Here is a 22,067-nt window from a genome sequence, read left to right as displayed (position 1 = left end):
CCCTCATGATGATGTTGTGCAGTTGCCTGCAAGAAATATCTGCCTGCAAGGCTTATTTAAGTTCCTGAATTCGATGAGAGGACTGCACCTCTATTGGATGACAGCAGTAGGTGCCGTGACTCCGATAGACAAAGGGGACGGAATAGGTTCTAGTAACGGTAGCCAGAGTGTTTTTTGAAAAAGATGGCGCGGTAATTGTCTATTTTCTTCCTCTCGATCTGCCTGATCTGAGTGGGTAGGAAGGCTCTGGAGAGGGCACCGGCCCTGTACAGCTTCCTACCACCTTTGTAGACGTCACGGAGATTTGTAGCGTTGCAGCTTTAACATCATGTGTTTCAGCTGTGCAGACGCAGTGTGGAGAGGATTCTTTAAGATAGTTATGAGTGGCTGATGATCCATTTCATCAGTTGCAGGACAACCATATATGAAGGCCAAGAAAAAGTCTTTGGAAAGAATGTGATTCTCTGAGAACATATTGGACAGAAAGATTTAATTTAAAAATAAATTTGCTTTTGAAATGTTAATTATTCACAATATGCATAAAATGTCTAAAAGGAGCATTGGTATTACTGACGATCTCTGGACACTTTCCGGTTGATTAATCCTGAAATTACGGTTGTATTTTTATAAAACGTTGTGTGCGGTAATTTCCTCACCTACGCAAAACACCCAAGAGAAAACAACCACCAACAAAAAACCCAACTGCTGGGTTGTGTCTGGAGATGATTTCTAGTTGTGAAATGTCAAGGTGTTCTTACTGGTGGGGGCAGGTCACCAGGAGCAGTTTGAAGGGATGAATTGAAAGCGATATTAAAGCATGTAAGGCTTGTGATTGTAGTGTATGGTACAGCACGACTGAATAAAACCCAGTGACCAACTGGGAGTGACTGTAACAGTACCTGGGTCATTATCTCAGCAACAGACAGGTGGTTCACGCACAGGTGTCAGTCAAATCTTTGAGCCAGTAAAGAACGCAAATACTTTCTATCTCTCTCTCCTCACCCCCATGCAAAAGGAAGGGCCATACAGTGACATTCACCCGGGGGAAACCAGAGCCTAATAAGCAGCCTTACAATCAGACCAAAGTATCCCGAGATCTCGAACAGATACCAAACTCATTTACCAATATCCAAATAAAGACTAAATAGCTCAATCAATCATTGCTATTCTCTGCAGAAATGAAAGTACATGAATGTCGCAGGAGGCATTTTGTGTCCGAGCCAGGCCCCCCATCTTTTGCGGCAGAAGGAACAGGTTCAGCTGATCCCTCGCTTCACTTTGGCAGCCTGCGGAGTTCATGGATCAGCCAGAGTGCCAGGCTGAGTAGAACTAGGGATCCTGACTGATGTGTGGCTGCCAGAGGAGTTGGGACATAGAGCAGTAGGGTGCTGATTCCCAGAGCAGCCTAAAACGGGATGAGAAAGACACAATCCACAATCAGTACAAGCGATTTCAGAATCCTCTCGATTTTCACCCCCATTATTTTTTTAATGTACTTCATGAGTTCTGCTTAAAGGGTGTGACAGCTCACACCTGCTCAGAGTCCACACTGTGCTTCACTGAATAACAAGGAGAGGAAATTCTTCCCATTGCTCCTTCAAATCCACAGGAGCCAAGACCAATTGGTGCCTCAATAGCCTGTTTCCATAACAGACAGCTCACTATCTACAGCCATTCTAGAAACGACATGGGGATTTGCGTTAAGCTTCGCATGCTAGAATGTGGAGACCTACCACAACTATTGTTCTCCAACGCCCAGCAATGAGTTTACTGTATATGGGAATAATAATTCAAGAGATCAAGAGTTCAAAGCACACTGAAGAGACTGGAAGTTTTAATTTATCTTTTAAAAAATTCTGTTGATTAAAAAGCTAGTCTTCCATAAGAGTGACTATGAGGACATCAGATCATTGTTAAATGACCAACAAGCTCACAAATTCCCTTTAGGGGAGGGAACCTGTCATCCATACTCAGTCTGACCAATACGGTCTTAACTGGCCTAGCGAGAAAATCAGTTGCAACAACAATGACAATTAGGGATGAGCATTAAAGCGAGCCATGCCAGTGATGCCCACATCTCAAGAATTTACTTTTACAAAAGTTAATCCTGAAGCCGGTCACTGCCCCCATTACCTGCATGTAAACCATGGCCAGCAGAGATGATATCGCCAACTTAGTCCTCCGGGGCATAGGCATCCTGCGAGAAAGCGCGTAGAGAATGGTCACTGCCGTCACCGAGGCAATACCCTGACAAGACACATGGATAATGACCAGGTTAGAAAAGAGACAGCGTCAGGAGTGGAAGAATTGTCCCTCAGTAACCCAGTGACTCGTCCAGTCAGCAGTCCACCGAAGGTTATTTCAGAGCCAGGCTGGAAACCTGAACTATACGCAGAGTGGGAGAGTCAGCAAGGGTTCCTGCCCTTTGTCACTCTACCTGAACTATACGCAGAGTGGGAGAGTCAGCAAGGGTTCCTGCCCTTTGTCACTCTACCTGAACTATACGCAGAGTGGGAGAGTCAGCAAGGGTTCCTGCCCTTTGTCACTCTACCTGAACTATACGCAGAGTGGGAGAGTCAGCAAGGGTTCCTGCCCTTTGTCACTCTACCTGTGTGGAGTTCAGTCATAATATTCCACCACAAAACAAATCATACTTCTCTGCAAGGTGCCTGAAGTTCATCAGCTCCTTCGCCACTCATTAGAAGGAGGGGCTTGAGAAAACAGGATGGACTTACTAGCAGAGGTCTGTGGTAGAGATCACACCTTATCCAAAACCTGCAGCAGTTAGAAAACGTACAAGCCCATATGTTTTGGGCATGCCCGGCACTGGAGGAATTCTGGAAGGGGGTAGCAAGGACAGTGTCAAGGGTGGTAGGATCCAGGGTCAAACCAGGCTGGGGACTCGCGATATTTGGGATTGGGGTGGAGCCGGGAGTGCAGGCGTCCCTAGTAGCCCGGCGGAGGATCTTGTTGCAATGGAAGGATGCGAAACCCCCAAGCGTGGAGACCTGGATCAATGACATGGCGGGATTCATTAATCATTAAGCTGGAGAAGGTCAAATTCACCCTGAGGGGGTCAGTACAAGGGTTCTCTAGGCGGTGGCAGCCTTTCCTCGACTTTCTGGCTCAACGATAAGGAACTAGGTCAGCAGCAGCAGCAACCCGGGGGGGGAGAGGGTGTTCAGGGGGGTATTGTTTATGTTAATTTAATTATTGTTAATTTATTTTGTTGTTTATTGGGTTGGGGGGGTGGCGTGGGGGGGTTCGTTATATGTGGTGTTACGGGTGCCGGGGGGGTGTTTATTATTATTATTATTGTTGTTCTGTTGTTATACATATTTCAAAAAAGTTTAATAAAAATTATTAAAAAAAAAAAGAAAACGTACAAGTTCCAAAAGGTATTCGGTACAAAAACATATGAATCTGTACCACTTAATTTTCGTGCTGTGTGCCAGTGACAAAATACTGGTTTGGATTTTTAAAAAATTGTTTTAATGACTTTGAACTCTCCCTGGAGTGCATGATAATTATGCACCTTTTTGATGGAGCAGAGGCGCCCAACATCACCATCCAGCCTGAATATACTGCAAGTTGCATACTTCGTCAGCTGGACTACTTCATAAAATCAATTTTTTTGTGTTTCAAAATGGGCAATTGCTGAGCTGACAAGATGGCTCCAGCTGGTCACATGTTGGCTTGCAGCAGTTCCACTGTTAACAAACACAGCAAACGTCTGGAATGCAACGCTCCTGGCATAGCATAGACATTCCAGCCCATTCAACAGAATGGGCCAGCACATGGACTGTCTGTTCCAGCCAACTTCGAACAAAGACGACCCTTTGCAGATCCTAATTTCCAATGATGGTGCTAATGGCCCAAGTGTTAACGGCTCTAACAATAGTTTCAACCAGAGGGCCTTGTTTAACAACCCAAAACCAGTGTCTCCAAGAACAGAAGGAACCCCAACTCCAATTAAACACCTCAAGATTCCAGCCAGGGGAATATACTGTACCTCCTTTGGCCAACCTAGAGGAGTGGCATGTTTGTTTATGACCGACCCCACCCTGCACGGTAATATTTTCCCAGGGAACGGAACTTGGGCAGTTACGGTTTTGCTCACCACGAGAACAGAACTCCAGGCAACAGCCAGTGCTGTCTACCAGCAAGTCGGAGGCAGGAGCAAGAACTCTGGCCCTCATTGAAAACTGCTGGCATCTTGAAACTTGTGCCTCCAGCCTAACTCACGCTACACGGAAGTTTTGCTCTGGAAAGTTAGATCATCTTACAGTCAGTCAACTTCCCTTCGGAAGAAACTTTCCATTAGGCTCCTGATTCTGGACACATGTGAACGTTGCAAAACCCCTGCGGGCAGGTTGTTTCCACTGGCGGGTGAAAGCAGAACTAGGGGGCATAAAATAAAGGGAAGTAGATTTAGGACTGAGTTTAGGAGGAACTTCTTCACCCAAAGTGTTGTGAATCTATGGAATTCCTTGCCCAGTGAAGCAGTTGAGGCTCCTTCATTAAATGTTTTTAAGATGAAGATAGATAGTATTTTGAAGAATAAAGGGATTAAGGGTTATGGTGTTCGGGCCGGAAAGTGGAGCTAAGTCCACAAAAGATCAGCCATGATCTCATTGAATGGTGGAGCAGGCTCGAGGGGCCAGATGGCCGACTCCTGCTCCTAGTTCTTATGTTCAAGCCCACGCGTGTGTGTGTAGGAATAAACTGACCCTTTTTATTTAATCTGACCTCGCGTTTGATGTGCAAGTTATTCATAGAGGATTAGAACACTCTAGAGTTAAGGGTTGGGGAAAATATACCTCCATTTATAAAGGGGTATCAGAATTATTTTTATTTTTTAAAAATCGCCTTTTTGTTTACGGACGGGTAAGGGGCTAAGAAATCAGGGCAGTTTAAATTGACCCCTCTCCTGTCCGTGACACTAGTCACATTACAGCGCAGCATCAGAAACAAAGAGTTCCTTTTGCACTGATGAGAGCATGCAAGTCAGAATTGGAATTTTTATTTTAAGGCATCTTCTCTAGATTGAAATTCATGGAGAGCATTAATGGAGCCAATTTTGTCCACATGCCACTGGACAGCGATCAGGAGCAAGATCCCTGGTGGTCCAGTCTCTCTCTCTCCACCCTGCCACTAATGCAAAATTGTAGCACCTTGTCCAGTCAGCCAGAGCACGAAAATATCCAAGAAACCGTCTGCAGAGGTGGAAATTGGATAATTCGAAAAGGCGTTGGTTTGTGCTGTCCTATTGGGATCTAATTTGTTCTGTAACAATTCCAAAATTCCAGTGGGTGGGAGTGAATCAGTAATGGAAGAATTGGATGCCAAGCTTGCATTCAGTTTAAAAATAGTTACCAGGACTCTGTGGTCAAACTGAACTGTGGTTGGGTTCTCAAAGAAGTTCCTGAGAGCTGGGGAAAAGGCTAAAAGGTCGTCAGGCACCCAGCGCTCTCCCATCTTGGGGAAAGAATTGTAGACAAGCCCAGCATCCAGTCCAGCAACAAACGCACCTGCAGAAAGATTGAAGAGGAAACACAATCAATCAGCCTACCATACACCACACCTTGCTGCCAGGCTTCAAATAAGGCTCCCATTATATTCAGCTTTTCATACCCGTGGCATTGTTTTCAAAATGAAAAATGAATAAAGCAGTGACAATGTTAAAAGACTTCTCTCATTGCCACTCGACAAGGCGGTGGTGAGTCACCTCCTGGATCACCGATGGTTTGCGAGCCCGTTTCAGAAGCCTGCTGCGGGTTGGAATCACAGACTGAGTAAAGAGGCAGATTTCCTTCCCAAAAGGACATCGGTGAACCAGGTGGGCTTTAGATGAGAATGCAGCAGGTTCATCATGGTCACCATTATTGATGCTAGCTTTTTATTGCAGATTTATTTTTTTTAATTGAGAGTACCCAATTATTTTTTTTCCAATTAAGGGGCAATTTGGCATGGCCAATCCACCTACCCTGCACATCTTTGGGTTGTGGGGGTGAAACACACGCAGACATGGGGAGAATGTGCAAACTCCACACGGACAGTGACCCAGGGCCGGGATTCGAACCCGGGTCCTCAGCGCCGCAGTCCCAGTGCTATCCATTGCGCCACATGCCGCCATTTATTGCAGATTTATTCATTATCCAGATTTAAAGTCTCCAGCTGTCACGGTGGGATTTGAACTCTTGTCGCTGGATCATTAAATCCAGGCCTCTGAGGATTACTAGCTCAGTAACATAACCACCACACCACCATTACATATGGGTGGCCTTGGACATCTGGAGGAAGTGGAGGTGAAAGGGATCTCCTCCTGTGGCTGTGCCACTGAGAAGGACAGTTACGGTTGTTGGGAACCCAATGGTTAAAGCCCCAGGGTATCGCTGCAGAAATTCCTCAGGACACGATCCTCAGTTCAACTATCTCCAATAACCTCCTCTCCATCATAAACCATTTGCTGATCATTCTAACGCACAGCTCCATTCATAAAACGGAAAGCCCACAGCAACCTAGGTTTGGGCTGACAAATAGCAAGTGATATTTCTTCCACAGCCATTGATGAGTTTGCAATCATCAATGAGTTGCACGTCACATGGATCAAAAGTTTAACTGGAATGGTATTTTCAATACTGTTCACGCTACAGCAGGTCAGAGACTGGGTACTCCGATGAGGGACTCGCCTCCTCATTCTCTCAAAGCCGCTTCACCATTTAGAAGGCTGGGGTCAGGAATGTGGCGGAAAACTCACCATCCTCCTGGACAATTTGCAGCCACACGGCTGCCAGATACGCTCGCTCACTGGGAAGGACGGATTAGGTCTGGTCCAAGGGGACAGTTTGAACCAATTATCCTGGTCAGATTCAGTATTTTGAGCAGGGATTAATTGGTGGGCAGAAGAAATGGAGGTGAGGGGAGCGGGTTGCGGGGAAGTAAACCACATTAAACCACCCTTGTTCTCACACCGCCAACACAAAAGTGAATTCCTTCAAAATCAAAAGTTGGGGTTCTTCATGTATTAAGTGCTTTGTTGCTGCCTTGTCTTCACTGAACATAATAAACATCAGTGAAATCAAATACTCCTGTGTAATCAGCTTGCTCCAAGTACGAGAGCAGGCTCCCTTGCCTGAACTGAACTGAACTGACTTTGAGTGGAAAAAAAACAATTATTTCCTGAAGTTCTCTCTGGAAAGCACAAATTCTAACTGGCCTATAGGAAGAGCAAGATGCCTTTCAGCTTGAGCCTGTTCCACTCTTCGATGCGATCATGGCCAAACTGCAACTTAATCCCACCGTTGCCCCACATCCCTTAATATCTTTGCTGAACAAAAATCTCAACCTCAGGTCTAAAACTAAGCAATTAGCAGAAGAGAATTCCAAACTTCTACCACAGCGTGTAGAAATGTTTCCTGGAAATTGAAGGCTCCGGCCCTCAGACCAAGACTCCCCAACCAGCAAAAATAGTTTCTCTTTATCTACCCTGCACGTCTATGAAACTTTAGGCACTGTGTGGCTTTTTAACATGTGCTTGCATTTAGTGAGTATTAGCAAATGCCCGATGCCCAGTTTAGGGACATTGCCCATTCACAAACCTGCGCTTTGATCCTCCACTTTGATTCACAGATGCCAGGGAGCCCTCCAGCCCATTTGATCTCACGTTACCATAATGCCAACCCTACCTATTCACTTTACAGCATGAACAGTCATCAGTACAGATGGATTTACCGGACAGTGCTGTAATGAACACCAAGCCTCCTGTCCCACGAGCAAACCGTCTCAACAGCAGCATCCGACCTGTATTGGACATCTGTGTTAACAAAGAACTTGAATTAAAAGCAATGCACCTGTTAACATGTTTCAGCTAAATCCAGACACCTAAATTCAATCTGTTCTACTTGCCACTTTCACTCAGAGGTCAGCTACGGCACAAGAAGTGGAAATGCCCCACTGGTAAAGCAGAAGGTTGGGACGAACGCACATTGATGGGGCAGTGTATAAGGATGCAAATTGCCCTGAGCTTTAACTGCAGAATCGTGTGCCATTTCCATTACTCATTTAGTCACTAGCTTCATTCCTGACAGTCTGGTCCACAAGGACCAGTCTACTCAGTTTAGACTGTGCGCCGATAACACAAACTCGCTGTTTGTCCTGTGTGAGATGCCAGATTTCAGAAGGGTTGTAAAGGCCTTTGGTCAGCGCTGTTCGACATGTTCCCAAATCACACCTGTAGCTGGAAATAAAAGCAAATTGATGGAGACACTGATTTAAAGTTTAAATGTGGGTGTACCGCCCAAAAAATAACTTGGATATTTTCCTGCTTTTCCTCTTTCACTTTTGATTTCTTAAGTTTCTGACCTCATTTTCCCCCTGAACGAAATCAGTAGAATGTTTAAAGGGATTAAAACTTACTCAACTGAAAGCACACATACAGCTGTAAGTTTGTATTATGTAATGTTTTTTAAAAACAAACAAATGCGTCCCCTCCCAATATGATAGAACTGAAGCACCCATGCAGTTAACACTATCACACTGTCAATCAGTCAGATAAATATTGCAGCTACCCAGAGCAGGTCAGAGGCTGGGAATCCTGCGGCGAGTAACTCACCTCCAGACTCTCCAAAGCCTGCCTGCCATCAGCAAGGCCGCATGGAATATGTTTGCTCCACTTGCTGGATGAGTGCAGCGCCAACAACACTCAAGGGCAGAGGTGAACGTTGTGGCCATCACTAAGGAGAAGCTGCTGGGGAAACTGCAAGTTCTGAAGGTGGATAAAACACCTGGATCAGATGGACTACATCCCAGGATTCTGAAGGAGATAGTGGAGGATATTGTGGAGACATTGGCTGTGATCTTTCAGGAATCACTGGAGACAGGGAAGGTCTCGGAAAATGGCTAATATAACACTCCTGTTTTAAGAAGGGAGGCAGAAGATGGGAAATTATAGGCCAGTTAGCCTGACTTTGGTCATTGATAAGATTTTAGAGTCTATCACTAAGAGTGAGATTGCGGAGTACTTGGAAGTGCATGATAAAACAAGACTGAGTCAGCAGGGCTTCACCAAGGGGAGGTCATAAGATAAGAGCCCAAGTGGCAAGGTACGGGCATGGATAGAGGATTGGCTGACGGACGGAAGACAGAGAAAGGGATTGTTTCAAGGGCGGCTACCGGTGTCTAAATGTGTTCTGCAGGAGTCAGTGTTGGGACAACACTATTCACAATATACATAAACGATCGGGAAGAAGGAACGGAGGGCGTTTTTGTGAGGTTTGCAGATGACAAAGATATGTAGAGGGACAGATAGTAGATATGTTGAGGAAGCAGGGAGGCTACAGAAGAACTGGGACAGGCTAGGAGAGTGGGGAAAGAAGTGTCAGTTGGATTACAATGTGGAAAAGTGTGAGGTTATGCACTTTGGTGGGAAGAATAAAGGCATAGCCTATTTTCTAAATGGGGAAAAGGCTTGGGAGTCCTTGTCCATGATTCAGTTAAGGTTAATGCGCAGGTTCAGTCGGCAGTTGGGAAGGCAAATGCAATGTTAACATTCATTTTGAGAGGGCTACAATATAGGAGCAGAGATGAACTGCTGAGGCTGTATAAGACTCTGGTTAGACCCCATTTGGAATATTGTGAGCAGTTTAGGACGCCGTATTTAAGTAAGGATGTTCTGGCCTTGGAAAGGGTCCAGAGGAGGTTCACGAGAATGATCCCTGGAATGAAAGACTTGTATGAGGAGTAATTGAGGACTCTGCGCCTGTACTCAATGGAGTTTAGAAGGGTGAGAGGGGATCTTATTGAAACTTACAGAATACTGAGAGGCCTATATAGAGTGGACATGGATAGAATGTTTCCACTAGTAGAACTAGAAACCAAGAGCACAGCCTCAGACAGAAGGGATGATCCTTTAAAACAGAGATGAGGAGTTATCTCTTCAGCCAGAGGGTGGTGAATCTGTAGAACAGATTGCTGCAGAAGGCTGTGGAGGCCAAGTCACTGAGTGTCTTTAAGACAGAGATAGATAGGTTCTTGATTAAAAAGGGGATACAGAACAAAGAACAAAGAGAACAAAGAAAAGTACAGCACAGGAACAGGCCCTTCGGCCCTCCAAGCCTGTGCTGACCATGCTGCCCGTCTAAACTAAAATCGCCTACACTTCCTAGGTCCGTATCCCTCTATTCCCATCCTATTCATGTATTTGTCAAGATGCCACTTAAACGTCACTATCGTCCCTGCTTCCACCACCTCCTCCAGCAGCGAGTTCCAGGCACCCACTACCCTCTGTGTAAAAAACTTGCCTCGTACATCTCCTCTAAACCTTGCCCCTCGCACCTTAAACCTATGCCCCCTAGTAATTGACCCCTCTACCCTGGGAAAATGCCTCTGACTATCCACTCTTTGTCTATGCCCCTCCTAATTTTGTAGACCTCTATCAGGTCGCCCCTCAACCTCCATCGTTCCAGTGAGAACAAACCGAATTTCTTAAATTGCTCCTCATAGCGAATGCCCTCTATACCAGGCAACATCCTGGTAAATCTCTTCTGCACCCTCTCTAAAGCCTCCACATCCTTCTGGTAGTGTGGTGACTAGAATTGAACACTATACTCCGAGTGTGGCCTAACTAAGGTTCTGTACAGCTGCAACATGACTTGTCAATTTCTATACTCAATGTCCCATTTCTTTTCTCTAAACCCCCACTCCCCCCCAAACACAGCCTTTGGGACACTCTCTCTCTCTCTCCTTCCCCCCCACCCCTAGCAATAAGGGTGTCCTGGAGCCGCCCAGCGCCATCTCATAAGGGCAGGACAAGATACCACATGGGCACCTTGGCACTGCCAGTGCGCCTGCCAACATCACCTGGCCACCCCGGCAGTGCTCTTGTGGCATTGCCTCGGTGGCATCGGATGCCAGGCAGGCAGTGTCCGGTTGGCATCATGGGTGCCAGAGTGCCAAGCTGCCCAGAGCTAAACTACTCGGGGGGGCGCCCTGACTGCCTGGGAGACTCCTTGAGTGCCAGTATGCCTCCACATTGGTCAATGGAGACTAGTGTTAAACAGAACTCACCCAGGGTCAGGGAGAATGAGGATGAGAAACAGATCAGCCATGATTGATTGGTGGAGCAGATTCGATGGGCCAAATAACCTAATTCTGTTCCTATATCTTATGGTCAACACCACCCAGGACAAAGCATCCATTGACAACCCATCTGCCATCTTACACATTAATTTCCTCCACCACTGACACAGTGACAGCACCGACGCAGTGGCAGCCGTGTGTACCATCTACAAGATGCACTGCAGCGACTCAACAAGGCTCCTTCAACAGCACCTTCTAAACCTGCGACCTCTCTCATGAATGACACAGGCAATAGATGTATGTGAACACCGCCACTAGGCAAGGTCCCAGCCATATCTCACACTTACCATCCCACCTTGGAAATACATTGGCTGTTCCTTCACTATTTCTGGGCCTTCATGTTGGAACTCCCTCCCTAACAGCACTGTGGGTGTACCTTCACTACACGACTGTGGCAATTCAAGATGACCCCCCCACCACCTTCAGAAGGATACTTGAGGATGCGGTACCTGGCTTGGGGGCAGGAGCAGAGACAGCCCAGTCCACAGACTGGCACAGTACAGTATCAGTGCGGATCCAAGATGTGCAGCCAGGCGATACTGGCTGACCCGGGGGATGTCATGCGAATCTTTCTTCTCCTCTAAACCGCTCTTCACCATGTACCAGCCCAGCAAACCCTGGAGAGAAACCACAAGGTGCGGAGATAAAACACCAGGAGATCAAAGGGCTGTGAAAATGAAAACACTGTCCTTGTGGTCAGTACAGCACGGTCACACAGTGGTTAGCACTGTTATTTCACAGTGTCAGGATCCCAGGTTCGATTCCCGGCGTGGGTCACTGTCTGTGCGGAGTCTGCAAGTTCTCCCCGTGTCTGCGTGCATTTCGTCCGGGTGCTCCGGTTTCCTCTCTCAAGTCCCGAAAGATGTGCTGTTAGGTGAATTCGACATTCTGAATTCTTCCTCTGTGTACCCGAAAAGGCGCCGGAATATGGCGACTAGGGGCTTTTCACAGTAACTTCATTGTAGTGTAACGCAGACACAGGGAGAACGTGTAGACTCCGCACAGACAGTAACTCAAGCAGGAATCAAACCTGGGACCCTACCTATGCCCATACCGCCACCCTATTTCCATACATTCACCTGTAATCGCACCCCCTAGTCCCGTAACCCCACCCAACCTTTCTGGACATTAAGGGCAATTTAGCATGGCGCTGTGAAGCAACAGTGCTAACCACTGTGCCTTAACGAGCAGTCAATGTTCACAATCCAACATAAAAAGACTTGGACTTCTAGTCATTTATAAAGTGGCTGAAATGCAGTAATCTCCCACAAGCCACGTTAATTTCGGGTGCAGAAAACAAGGAAAACAGCAACAATGCACAAACAGCGGAAAATGCAAAACCAGCTGTTTTTAATGCTGTTGCCTGACAAAGAAAGAATGTTGGTTAGAACAATGGAACGGAATTTGCTGCTCCTTTAAACAAAATAAATGAAGGCAGGCTGGTTTCGAGAATGTTTCCCATCCCTTGGTGGTGGTTGGGGGAGGGGGGGGGGGGGGGGAGAGAACGACACCAAGGGATGCAGTGTCAAAGTAAGGACTCTCATTTAAAGATGTAGATGAGGAGGAATGTTTTCTCTCAGAGTTGTTATGCTTTGGAATTCTCTCTCAGAGAGCACTGGAGCCTGATCATTTAATGTATTCACTGCTGAGTGACACAGAATTTTGACCAACAGGAGAGTTGAAGTTTATCGGGGACAGACAGGAAAGTAAATTGAGGCCACAGTGACATCAGCCATGGCCTTATTGAATGGGAGAGCAGACTGCATGGGCCGAATGGCCGACCCATATGTCTTTTCTTCCTAGCTAGCTGGAACCCCTGTGCCAGATGTCACATTCAGAGGGTTAGCCTGGCCAAATAAACTGCTCTGGTTCTCTCGTGGAATTATTTGTTTTCTTTTAATAAAAAGACACTTGAATCCAGAGTACTCACTTCCAGCAAAGCGACCGTGGAGCTGGATGAAAATTGGGAGAGGGAATCCTAGTTAATTTCCCCCCCTTTTAATTTGTCTACCCGTGTCAGTAGCAGCACCATCCCAGTGTTCCCCTGACACCGTCCCGATTTAGCTATCTCAGTGCAGGCCCCAGAACCGAACGTGGGACGTTCCTGCGCTGCATACACTAACGGGCAGTGCACTTATCGGCATAATCACGCAGGAGGGGGCTACCTGATCACTAAGGGCGTAAAAGGAAACTTCGCCATTCTGTAATACAGGCCAACTCCCCAGTTAAGATGATAATAATCTTTATTGTCACAAATAGGCTTACATTAACACTGCAATGAAGTTACTGTGAAAAGCCCCTAGTCGCCACATTCCGGTGCCTGTTTGGGTACACAGAGGGAGAATTCAGAACGGCCAATTCACCTAACAGCACGTCTTTCGGGGCTTGTGGGAGGAAACCGGAGCACCCGGAGGAAACCCACGCGGACACGGGGAGAACGTGCAGACTCCGCACAGACAGTGACCCAAGCCGGGAATCAAATCTGGGACCCTGGTGCTGTGAAGCAACAGTGCTAACCACTGTGCTACCGATCAGGTCAAAACCGCCACAACCTGAACATTAGCCTCTGAGAATACAAAGGGACTGTGGATGCAGGAAATCAGAAATAAAAAGAGACGATGCTGGGAACTCAGTGGGTTGGTTAGTCATGGTCGGTGGAGAGAGAGAGAGAAAAGAAACAGAATTAACACCTCTGGCTCATAATCTGTCCCCATAATCTGACAAAATGGCGCAGACATGAAACACTAACGTTACTTTACTCTCCATTGATGCTGCTCGACTTGCTAAGTGTTACCATTCTGCTTTTTTATCTCCTGTCTCATTCGTTGATTTACCAGGCTGTGTTTCTCATTCTCACCCACCTGGAAACACACAAATCCGCAGAGGCCTGCCACACGCAGTTTCAAGCTCCTGGAGAGCCAGCCCTTCCTCCAGAAGTAGATGGCAGGCAGGATGTAGGCCAGCCCCACTGCCCGACCCCACATCCGGTGCGAATACTCCATGTGCCAGATGAACTTGAACTCGTTCAAAGTCATGTCATGATTTAATCTGAGGAAAGGAACACAGATCCGGTTGAGGGTGTGGAAACATAGACCGGCGCTTGATGACCACAGGTGGACTGAGTAATAATAACTATTTGCTAATTCAGACCTCAGATAGAATGCCGAACCACCCTCCCATATCAATGCTTTGCCAGCCTCATAAGACTTCCCCCACCCTCCCATATCAATGCTTTGCCAGCCTCATAAGACTCCCCCCCCCCCCCCCACAATTCGGAAACAGGAGGGAAGATCAAGCTCCACAACAAAGATCATGTCTCGGGCACATAATGGAACTCACTGGGCAACAACTAGGGCCAAAAATTAAACTCCGAATCACTGCTCTGAACTTGGTCAAGTACAAAGCTGGGACCACAGTAATTGGCAAAAGAGCCACAGAGGACGATGTTCATCGTACATGAGGAGTTAGGGTGATGTGAAAAGCATATTCAGAAAAGGTGGTGGAAATAGATTTGATTTAAAAACGAATTAGATATATACTTCACAAACAATGCCAATACATCACAAACGCTTGGTATAATTTTATGATACCAGACATTTATGATGTAATGGCATAACCATAATCATCGCTTTGAAAATTGGATTGTTTACCAAGACCCACAACAAATTTGAACCTGTATCCCTCACTATCATAGAGTTTACAGTGCAGAAGGAGGCCATTCGGCCCATCAAGTCTGCACCGGCTCTTGAAAAGAGCATCCTACTTAAGCCCACACGTCCACCCTATCCCCGTAGCCCAGTAATCCCACCTAACCTTTATTTGGACACTAAGGGCAATTTATCATGACCAATCCACCTAACTTATATTATAGAATTTACAGTGCAGAAGGAGCCATTCGGCCCATCGAGTCTGCACCGGTCCATGGAAAGAGCACCCTACCCAAGCCCACACCTCCACCCTATTCCAGTAACCCCAGCAAACCTTTTAGGACACGAAGGGCAATTTAGCACGGCCAATCCATCTAACCTGCACATCTTTGGACTGTGGGAGGAAACCGGAGCACCCGGAAGAAACCCACGCACACACAGGGAGAACGTGCAAACTCCACACAGACAGTGACTCAAGCCGGGAATCGAACCTGGGACCCTGGAGCTGTGAGGTTACTGTGCTAACCACTGTGTGACCGTGCTGGCTTCACTGATGGTCCCCGTTCACTGCTAGCAAAAATATGGACTTTCACGTTTATTGTCATGCAAAAGAACATCTAAGCACTGTAATTGTGAAACGGATAAACTTGGTGCCGAGGGAGCTGAGTTAGATGCATATCCATGGCAGCTTCTTCAGGCTGACAGGTAGGCATCGACTCTTCAGGCATCTTCATTCTTGACCATCCAAGGCCGACGCAGGGAATGCTTCACCCGTCCAGGGCCTACACGGATCTGTGTGAAATCAACGCTGTACTCTCGCAACCCAGATCTGAGCAGGCAAGGATATCGTGGCAATAAAAACTGCACACAGAGGCAACAGACATGACTTCTGTGGGGAAGCAAAACATCATACTGGCAATAAATAATAAGACATGGAGTACGGTTTAACGGGGGGGGGCGGACCATTTTGGGTGTGTTTGGCGGGGCAATCAACTGGGGTTCTGCTTTTTTCTTCTTGGCCGCAGCGAGGAACGCCCCGCCGAGGCCGCACTTCCCTTCATTTCATGCAGCTTGTCAGTACAGGAGATCAGGGTGCCATGTTTGAATGACACCCCAATCTGTCGATCCCCCACTGCGGCCTCCAGACCTCCAACTGACTTGTTAAGGGGTCCTCGAGCCCCCCCCCATCACCCCACTCATACGGGCAGGGCACACCCAGACCTGTTCCCTGGCAGCGGGGTGCCCGCCACCTGGGTACCACCCTGCCCAGAGCCCAACCACCCAGAGGCCTCCGATGGGCTTGGATACCCACTCCCCGCAGGTCCACGTTTGTGTGTGGACCAGTGCGAAACGGAGCCACAGCGAGGCCTCCCAGGCACGGGCGTTCGATCCCGGGCCTTGGGAGACATATTTCAGTGAGGCTAACTGCTCACTTAAATACGCAAATCTGGATCCTGCCCAGTGAGGGCGAGATCTCATCGTAATCTGTCGCGATTTACGGCCCCGCCGCGTCCCGAGTCGGGGGCGACAAGGCCGTACAATTGCCCCCTTGCTTTCTATAGCACCACTTCATATCCTTAAGACCTCTCTGGGTGCTTTACAGTCAGTGAAGTACTTTTGAAGTTGGTCACTGCTGTGATATAGGAAACACAGCAGCCCAGTTTATACACAGCAAGACCCCACAAACATCAATGTAATAACGACCAGATGTTGATTGAGGGATAAACGATGGTCCGGATATTGGGAATAACTCTCCTGAGTTTATCCAAAATACTGCTAGATCTTTCCACTGGAACAGGCAGAAGGGGGTTTCGGGTCAGTATCTCATCTGAAAGCCTCCTCTCTGTCAGCGCAGCACTCCCTGGTTACTGCATAGGGGGTGTCAGCTTGGAATATGTGCTCGAATTCCTACAGTGGTGAATGGACCCACAACCTGCGGATTCAGAGGCAAGCTTTTCAGAGGGGAACACCTTTGAGACTGTGAGAGGGTCCCTGCATTAATTTACAAAGCACTGTAGACAAACATGTCGAATGATAGGGAGATGCTACAATGGCAACTTACATCTTAAATTCTGGGAACTGCTGGTACTTCTGAAACTCGGCTTCCCACTCTGCCCGAGAGCTTGGGGGCTTCATCTCCTTGATGAGGTGCCAGTCCACCATCGATAAGCCAGACTCGGTCAGCCTGTGGAAAAAGAAGGTAGGCTCTTGCAGCGCTCAGTAAACATACCGTCACCACATCCTCCTCAGAAACTGGTAATACAAGCTTTAATCAGCACATAAGTGGAAAACAACCATATTTAAAATCAACACTTTGCCATGTAATGATTGGGGCCTCTGAACCCCTGGGAGACCCAAAGGCTATGGGCCCTGACAATATCCCAGCAATAGTACTGAAGACCTGTGCTCCAGAACTTCCTGCATCCCTAGCCAAGCTGTTCCAGTACAGCTACAACACTGGCGTCTACCCGGCAATTGTGGGAAATTACCCAGATGTGTTCAGTACACATGAAACAGGTCAACGTTCAGCACTGAAGGAGTCATCAGCACTGCTATAGAGTGCCGTACCGTCTGGTCCCCTTTTGTGGAGATCAGTGCTGAACGGCGCTCACCCGAGGTCTGAGGCGAAGGGGATGAATCCCAAAGCCTCAGGAATCTGCACATTAGAGTCAGACTATCTGTCTCGCTCCAATATGCAGATTTGCCAAAGTTATATGTCCACAATGGGAGGAAAAACTACAGCGCAATGTCTTGTGAGATCGTGTTGGATATCGCGAGGTGTTGTGAGCTGGGTAGATCTTGGGAGCGGGGTGTCCTAGCTTCTATTGGCCAGACTGCCTGCGGCGAGCTGCTTTTCCGGCGCAAGGTGCCCATCAGATCGCGCCCCTATCCGTTTGTTCTTTGTTTATGTGATGTGCACGCTGGGATATGTTTTATGGACAATTATACTTCCAGAGTACAATTGTGTGTCAACCGGTCCTTCCAGCTTGTTATAAAAAATAAGTTTTGTAATAAATCAACCAATTTTATTCACCCCACGTGACATCAAGAAATGGCTGAAGGCACTGGATACTGCAAAGGCTATGGTCTCTGACAATATCGCAACAACAGTACTGAAGACCTGTGCTCCAGAACTTCCTGCTTCCCTAGCCAAGCTGTTCCAGCACAGCTACAACACTGGCATCTACCTGGCAATGTGGAAATTGCCCAGATGTGTTCAGTACACATGAAACAGGTCAATCCAAACCGGACAATTACCGCCCTATTAGTCTACTCTCCATCATCAGCAAATTGACGGAAGGAGTCATCAGCACTGCTATCGAGTGGCACTTACTCAGCAATCTGCTTACTGACACTCAATTTGGGTTCTGCCAGATTCACTCAGCTCCTGACCTCATTACACCCTTGGTTCAAACATGGACAAAAGAGCTGAATGCCAGAGGTGAGGTGAGAGTGACTGCCTTTTGACATCAAGGCAGCATTTGACCGAGTAGGGCAGCAAGGAGCCCTAACTAAACTGGAGTCAATGGGAATCAGGGAGGAAACTCTCCGCTGGTTGGAGTCATACCCGCACAAAGGAAGATGATTGTGGTGGTTGGAAGTCAATCTTCACAATTTCAGGACAACACTGCAGGAGTTCCTCGGGGTAGTGTCCGAGGCCCAACCATCTTCAGCTGCTTCTATCATAAGGTCAGAAGTGGGGATGTTTGCGGATGACTGCACAATGTTCAGCACCGTTCGCGACTCCTCAGATAATGAAGCAGTCCATGTCCAAATGCAGCAAGACCTGGACAATATCCAGGCTTGGGCTGACAAGTGGCATTTTACATTCACGCCACACAAGTGCCAGGCAATGACCATCTCCGACAAGAGAAGATCTAACCACCACCCCATAACATTCAATGGCATTACCATCGCTGACTCTCCAACAATCAACAGGTTTCCATCGATCAGAAACTGAACCGGACTAGCCATATTAATACTGTGGCTACCAGGGCAGGTTAACGACTCGGAATCCTAAGGCGAGTAACTCACCTCCTGACCCCTCAAACTCTGTCCACCATCTACAAGGCATAAGTCAGGGGTGTGATGGAATATTCTCCACTTGCCTGGATGAGTGCAGCTCCAACAACACTCAAGAAGCTCGACACCATCCAGGACAAAGCAGCCCCGCTTGATTGCTGCCCCTTCCACAAACATTCATAGCCTCCACTACTGGCGAACAGTAGTAGAAATGTGTACCATCTACAAGTTACACTTCAGTAACACGCCAAGGTTCCTTAGGCAGCACCTTCCAAACCCACGACCACTACCATCTAGAAGGACAAGACCAGCAGATACCTGGGAACCCCACCACCTGGAGGTTCCCCTCCAAGTCACTCACGATCCTGACTTGGAAATATATCGTTGTTCTTTCACTGTCGTTGGGGCAAAATCCTGGAATCCCTCAGCAGCACTGGTGGGTATACCTACACCTCAGGGACTACAGTGGTTCAAGGTGGCAATTCACCATCATCTTCTGAAGGGCAACTAAGGATGGTCAATAAATGCCGGCCTAACCAGCGACGCCCACAGCCTGTAAATTTTTTTTTTTTTTAATCAATCATTATGAGTTTATTGAAAGAAGCCTGGTTAAAAGAATAATTTATTCTGGGTCTAACAGCATCAAAGGTTAATGATTAGCCATTTTGGTGATTAAGTTAAACTTTTAAACTAATGGTGCGACCTGCGGAGCAGTCGGACTAGATAAACCGTGCACACCTCCCATCCCAGTTGTGATAATTGAGATACACAAGGTATCACAATGGTGTGGGACAGGGTGGATGGATTGGACTATCTTTTCTGATTGGTGCTGAATGGGTTTATCTTAAACTGAAGTAACATTCAGTGCATGACAAGGAGCCAAGCTGTGAAATTCCCACTGATTGGTTCACGTGTGCAAAGAGGCCACTGGGAGAAGGTTTTGGAATGAGAACACATTTTGAGGGGCAGCTTCTTTCCCCAGTTGCAACATATGAACTCTGCGGTTCTGTCAATGGAAAATCCCAGGCGGAGGCCAAATATTTCCTAAATTCTGACAGAGAGAATAAATTTGAATGACCATTTAGCTCCACCTAGCTGTGATTATGGTGTTTGCCCAGATATAGATTTGGGACAGTTAGCTTGCCAGCTGGTTCATGATGAGGAGCAACGCTAACAGGGCTCAATTCCCACACCTAGGTTATTCATTAAGGCTCCGCCTTCTCAACCTTGCCCCCTGCCTGAGGTGTGGCGACTGTCAGGTTAAATCACCACCAGTCAGCTCTCTCTCAAAACGGGAGAGCAGCATATGGTCCTTTGGGACTGTGACATTTATTCGCACCTCATTAACCATGTTAAACATTCAGTCCCACTGACACACAGTGGCAGCACTGTGCACCATCTACAAGATATACTGCAGCGACTTACCCAAGGTTCCTTCGATGGCACCTTCCAAACCTGTGATCTCTACCATCTCATAGGGGCAAGGGGCAGCAGATGCTTGGGTACACCACCATCTGCAAGTTCCCCTCCAGGCCAGAACCACCCTGACTTGGAAACACATTGTCATTTCTTTATGGTTGTTTGGTCAAAATCCTGGAACTCCCTCCCTAGCAGCGCTGTGGGCATACCTACACCACGTGGACTGCAGCGCAAGGCTGAAGATCGAGGGGTTGAATGGCCTATTCCTGCGACAAATTCGCAACCCGACTCACCACCACCTTTTCGAAGAAAGGATGGGCCAAAAATGGCCTTGCCAGACATTCCCACAGGCCATCAATAAATACGACAAATATGACTCACGCTGGGACTGATTGCAGAGTCAACGTGGTTTTGCGAAAGGGAAATCACATTTATTGGTTATGTGCTGTGGATAAAGGGGAATGAGTGGATGTACTGTACTGAGATTTCCAGATGGTATTTGATAAGGTGCCACAAAAGGTTATTGCATAAAATAAAAGCTCATGATTTAGGGGCTAACATGTTGGCATGGATAGAAGATTAGCTAGCTAACAGGAAAAGAGTTGGCAAATGTATTGTTCTAATTAGCAGGATGTGACAAGTGGTGTGCCGCAGGGATCAGTGCCGGGGCCCTTACTTTTTAAAATTGATGTAAATGGCTTTGGCAAAGGGACTGAATGTAGTTGCTAAATTTGCTGATGACACAGGTAGGTAGCAAAGTAAATTGGTAAGGACCCTACAAAAGGCTAAGTGAATGGGCAAAAATCTGGCAAATGGGAGTATTATGTGGGCAAATGTGAAATTCCCCAGTTTGGCAGGAAGAATAAAAAAACTTATCTAAATGGTGGGAATCTAGAACTGGGGGTCCTGTTTAAAAATACGGAGCTGCTCATTTAAGACACCGATGAGGAGCAATTTTTTTCTCTGAGGGCGGTGAATATTTGGAACTCTTCAACAAAACGCAGTGGGAGCAGTGTCTTTGAACATTTTAAGGCAGAGCTAAATAGATTCTTTCTTTTTAATAAACTTTTATTGAGGTATTTTTGGTTTTATAATAACGACAAATGAAACAATATACATAAGTCTATAAACATAGTGCAAAAAGCCTACTACCTCCCTTACAGGTCCCACCTTTATTAACCCCCTACTCTAATCTAAATTAACCCCCTGTAGTCACCTGGATTGGCCACTTCCCGACTTAAAATGGAGATTCACAAAGAACGCAGGGAAAATTGGACAGTATGGGAAAACCAGCAGTTTGCAGAGTTCTTCTGTATATTGGAGTTGCAGAAAGCAGACAGCATTGAAACCAGCAATCTGATATTAATGAGCGATTCCCAGGCACAATAGCAACAGTTAGGATAATCGAGGCAAAACCAGACTTCTCGGCACCAGCAGGAGTCCAAGGCAAAAGAAGCTAACGAGCACCCAAGGACCGCCCAGCGATCAGGAAACAGCCCCAGTATTGGGGGAATTCAAACCGATCGATTGGTACGTGATCCAATCGATTGGAGTCAGGTATACGGGATCCGCCCAAACGGGCGCGAAGCCCCTGGGGCCTATAAGACAGGTCCCAAGTTCAATTCGGTCTCTTGGCAGTTTCTCTCGATAGACTTCTCGGCTGGGTCACGTAGCAGACCGAAACAACACTTGACCCTGAACTGCCTAGCAGCTGCACCAACAATAAGAGTCCAGTCATAGGTGCTCTGACCCTTAGTCCGTACCAGCTGGAAGCCTGCAGTCTCAGGATTAAACAAGAGGCCATTGTTCCCTGACCCAGTGGGTTCCTTTTCCAGAAGA

General features: G+C 47.1%; 1 protein-coding gene across 1 annotated transcript; it reads right to left on the bottom strand.

The window, feature by feature from the left end:
* Nucleotides 1-473: 473 nt before the first annotated feature.
* Nucleotides 474-20,280, bottom strand: LOC119979679 (cytochrome c oxidase assembly protein COX15 homolog). Its single transcript, XM_038822217.1, has 8 exons — nucleotides 20,235-20,280; nucleotides 16,849-17,002; nucleotides 14,001-14,187; nucleotides 11,589-11,756; nucleotides 7,735-7,816; nucleotides 5,377-5,531; nucleotides 2,134-2,247; nucleotides 474-1,405 (listed from the first exon to the last, which is right to left on the bottom strand). The coding sequence occupies exons 1-8, from the start codon at nucleotides 20,278-20,280 to the stop codon at nucleotides 1,274-1,276; spliced, it is 1,038 nt and encodes a 345-aa protein (XP_038678145.1). The 3' UTR covers nucleotides 474-1,273.
* Between the last annotated feature and the right edge of the window lie 1,787 nt (nucleotides 20,281-22,067).

Source organism: Scyliorhinus canicula, chromosome 16, assembly GCF_902713615.1.
Source record: "Scyliorhinus canicula chromosome 16, sScyCan1.1, whole genome shotgun sequence".
NCBI classification, from domain to species: domain Eukaryota; kingdom Metazoa; phylum Chordata; class Chondrichthyes; order Carcharhiniformes; family Scyliorhinidae; genus Scyliorhinus; species Scyliorhinus canicula.
This window is presented reverse-complemented; position numbering and strand designations above follow the sequence as displayed.

Bases quoted from the DNA above. Each gene is read 5' to 3' on its own strand.
- LOC119979679 (XM_038822217.1), bottom strand. From the start codon at position 20,280: ATGGTAGAGATCACAGGTTTGGAAGGTGCCATCGAAGGAACCTTGG. The intron at 14,188-16,848 runs GTAAGTTGCCAT...TCCTTTCCTCAG, and splicing joins CAGTTCCCAGAATTTAAGAT to ATTAAATCATGACATGACTT. The intron at 5,532-7,734 runs GTAAATCCATCT...ATCTTTCTGCAG, and splicing joins GTTCATTACAGCACTGTCCG to GTGCGTTTGTTGCTGGACTG.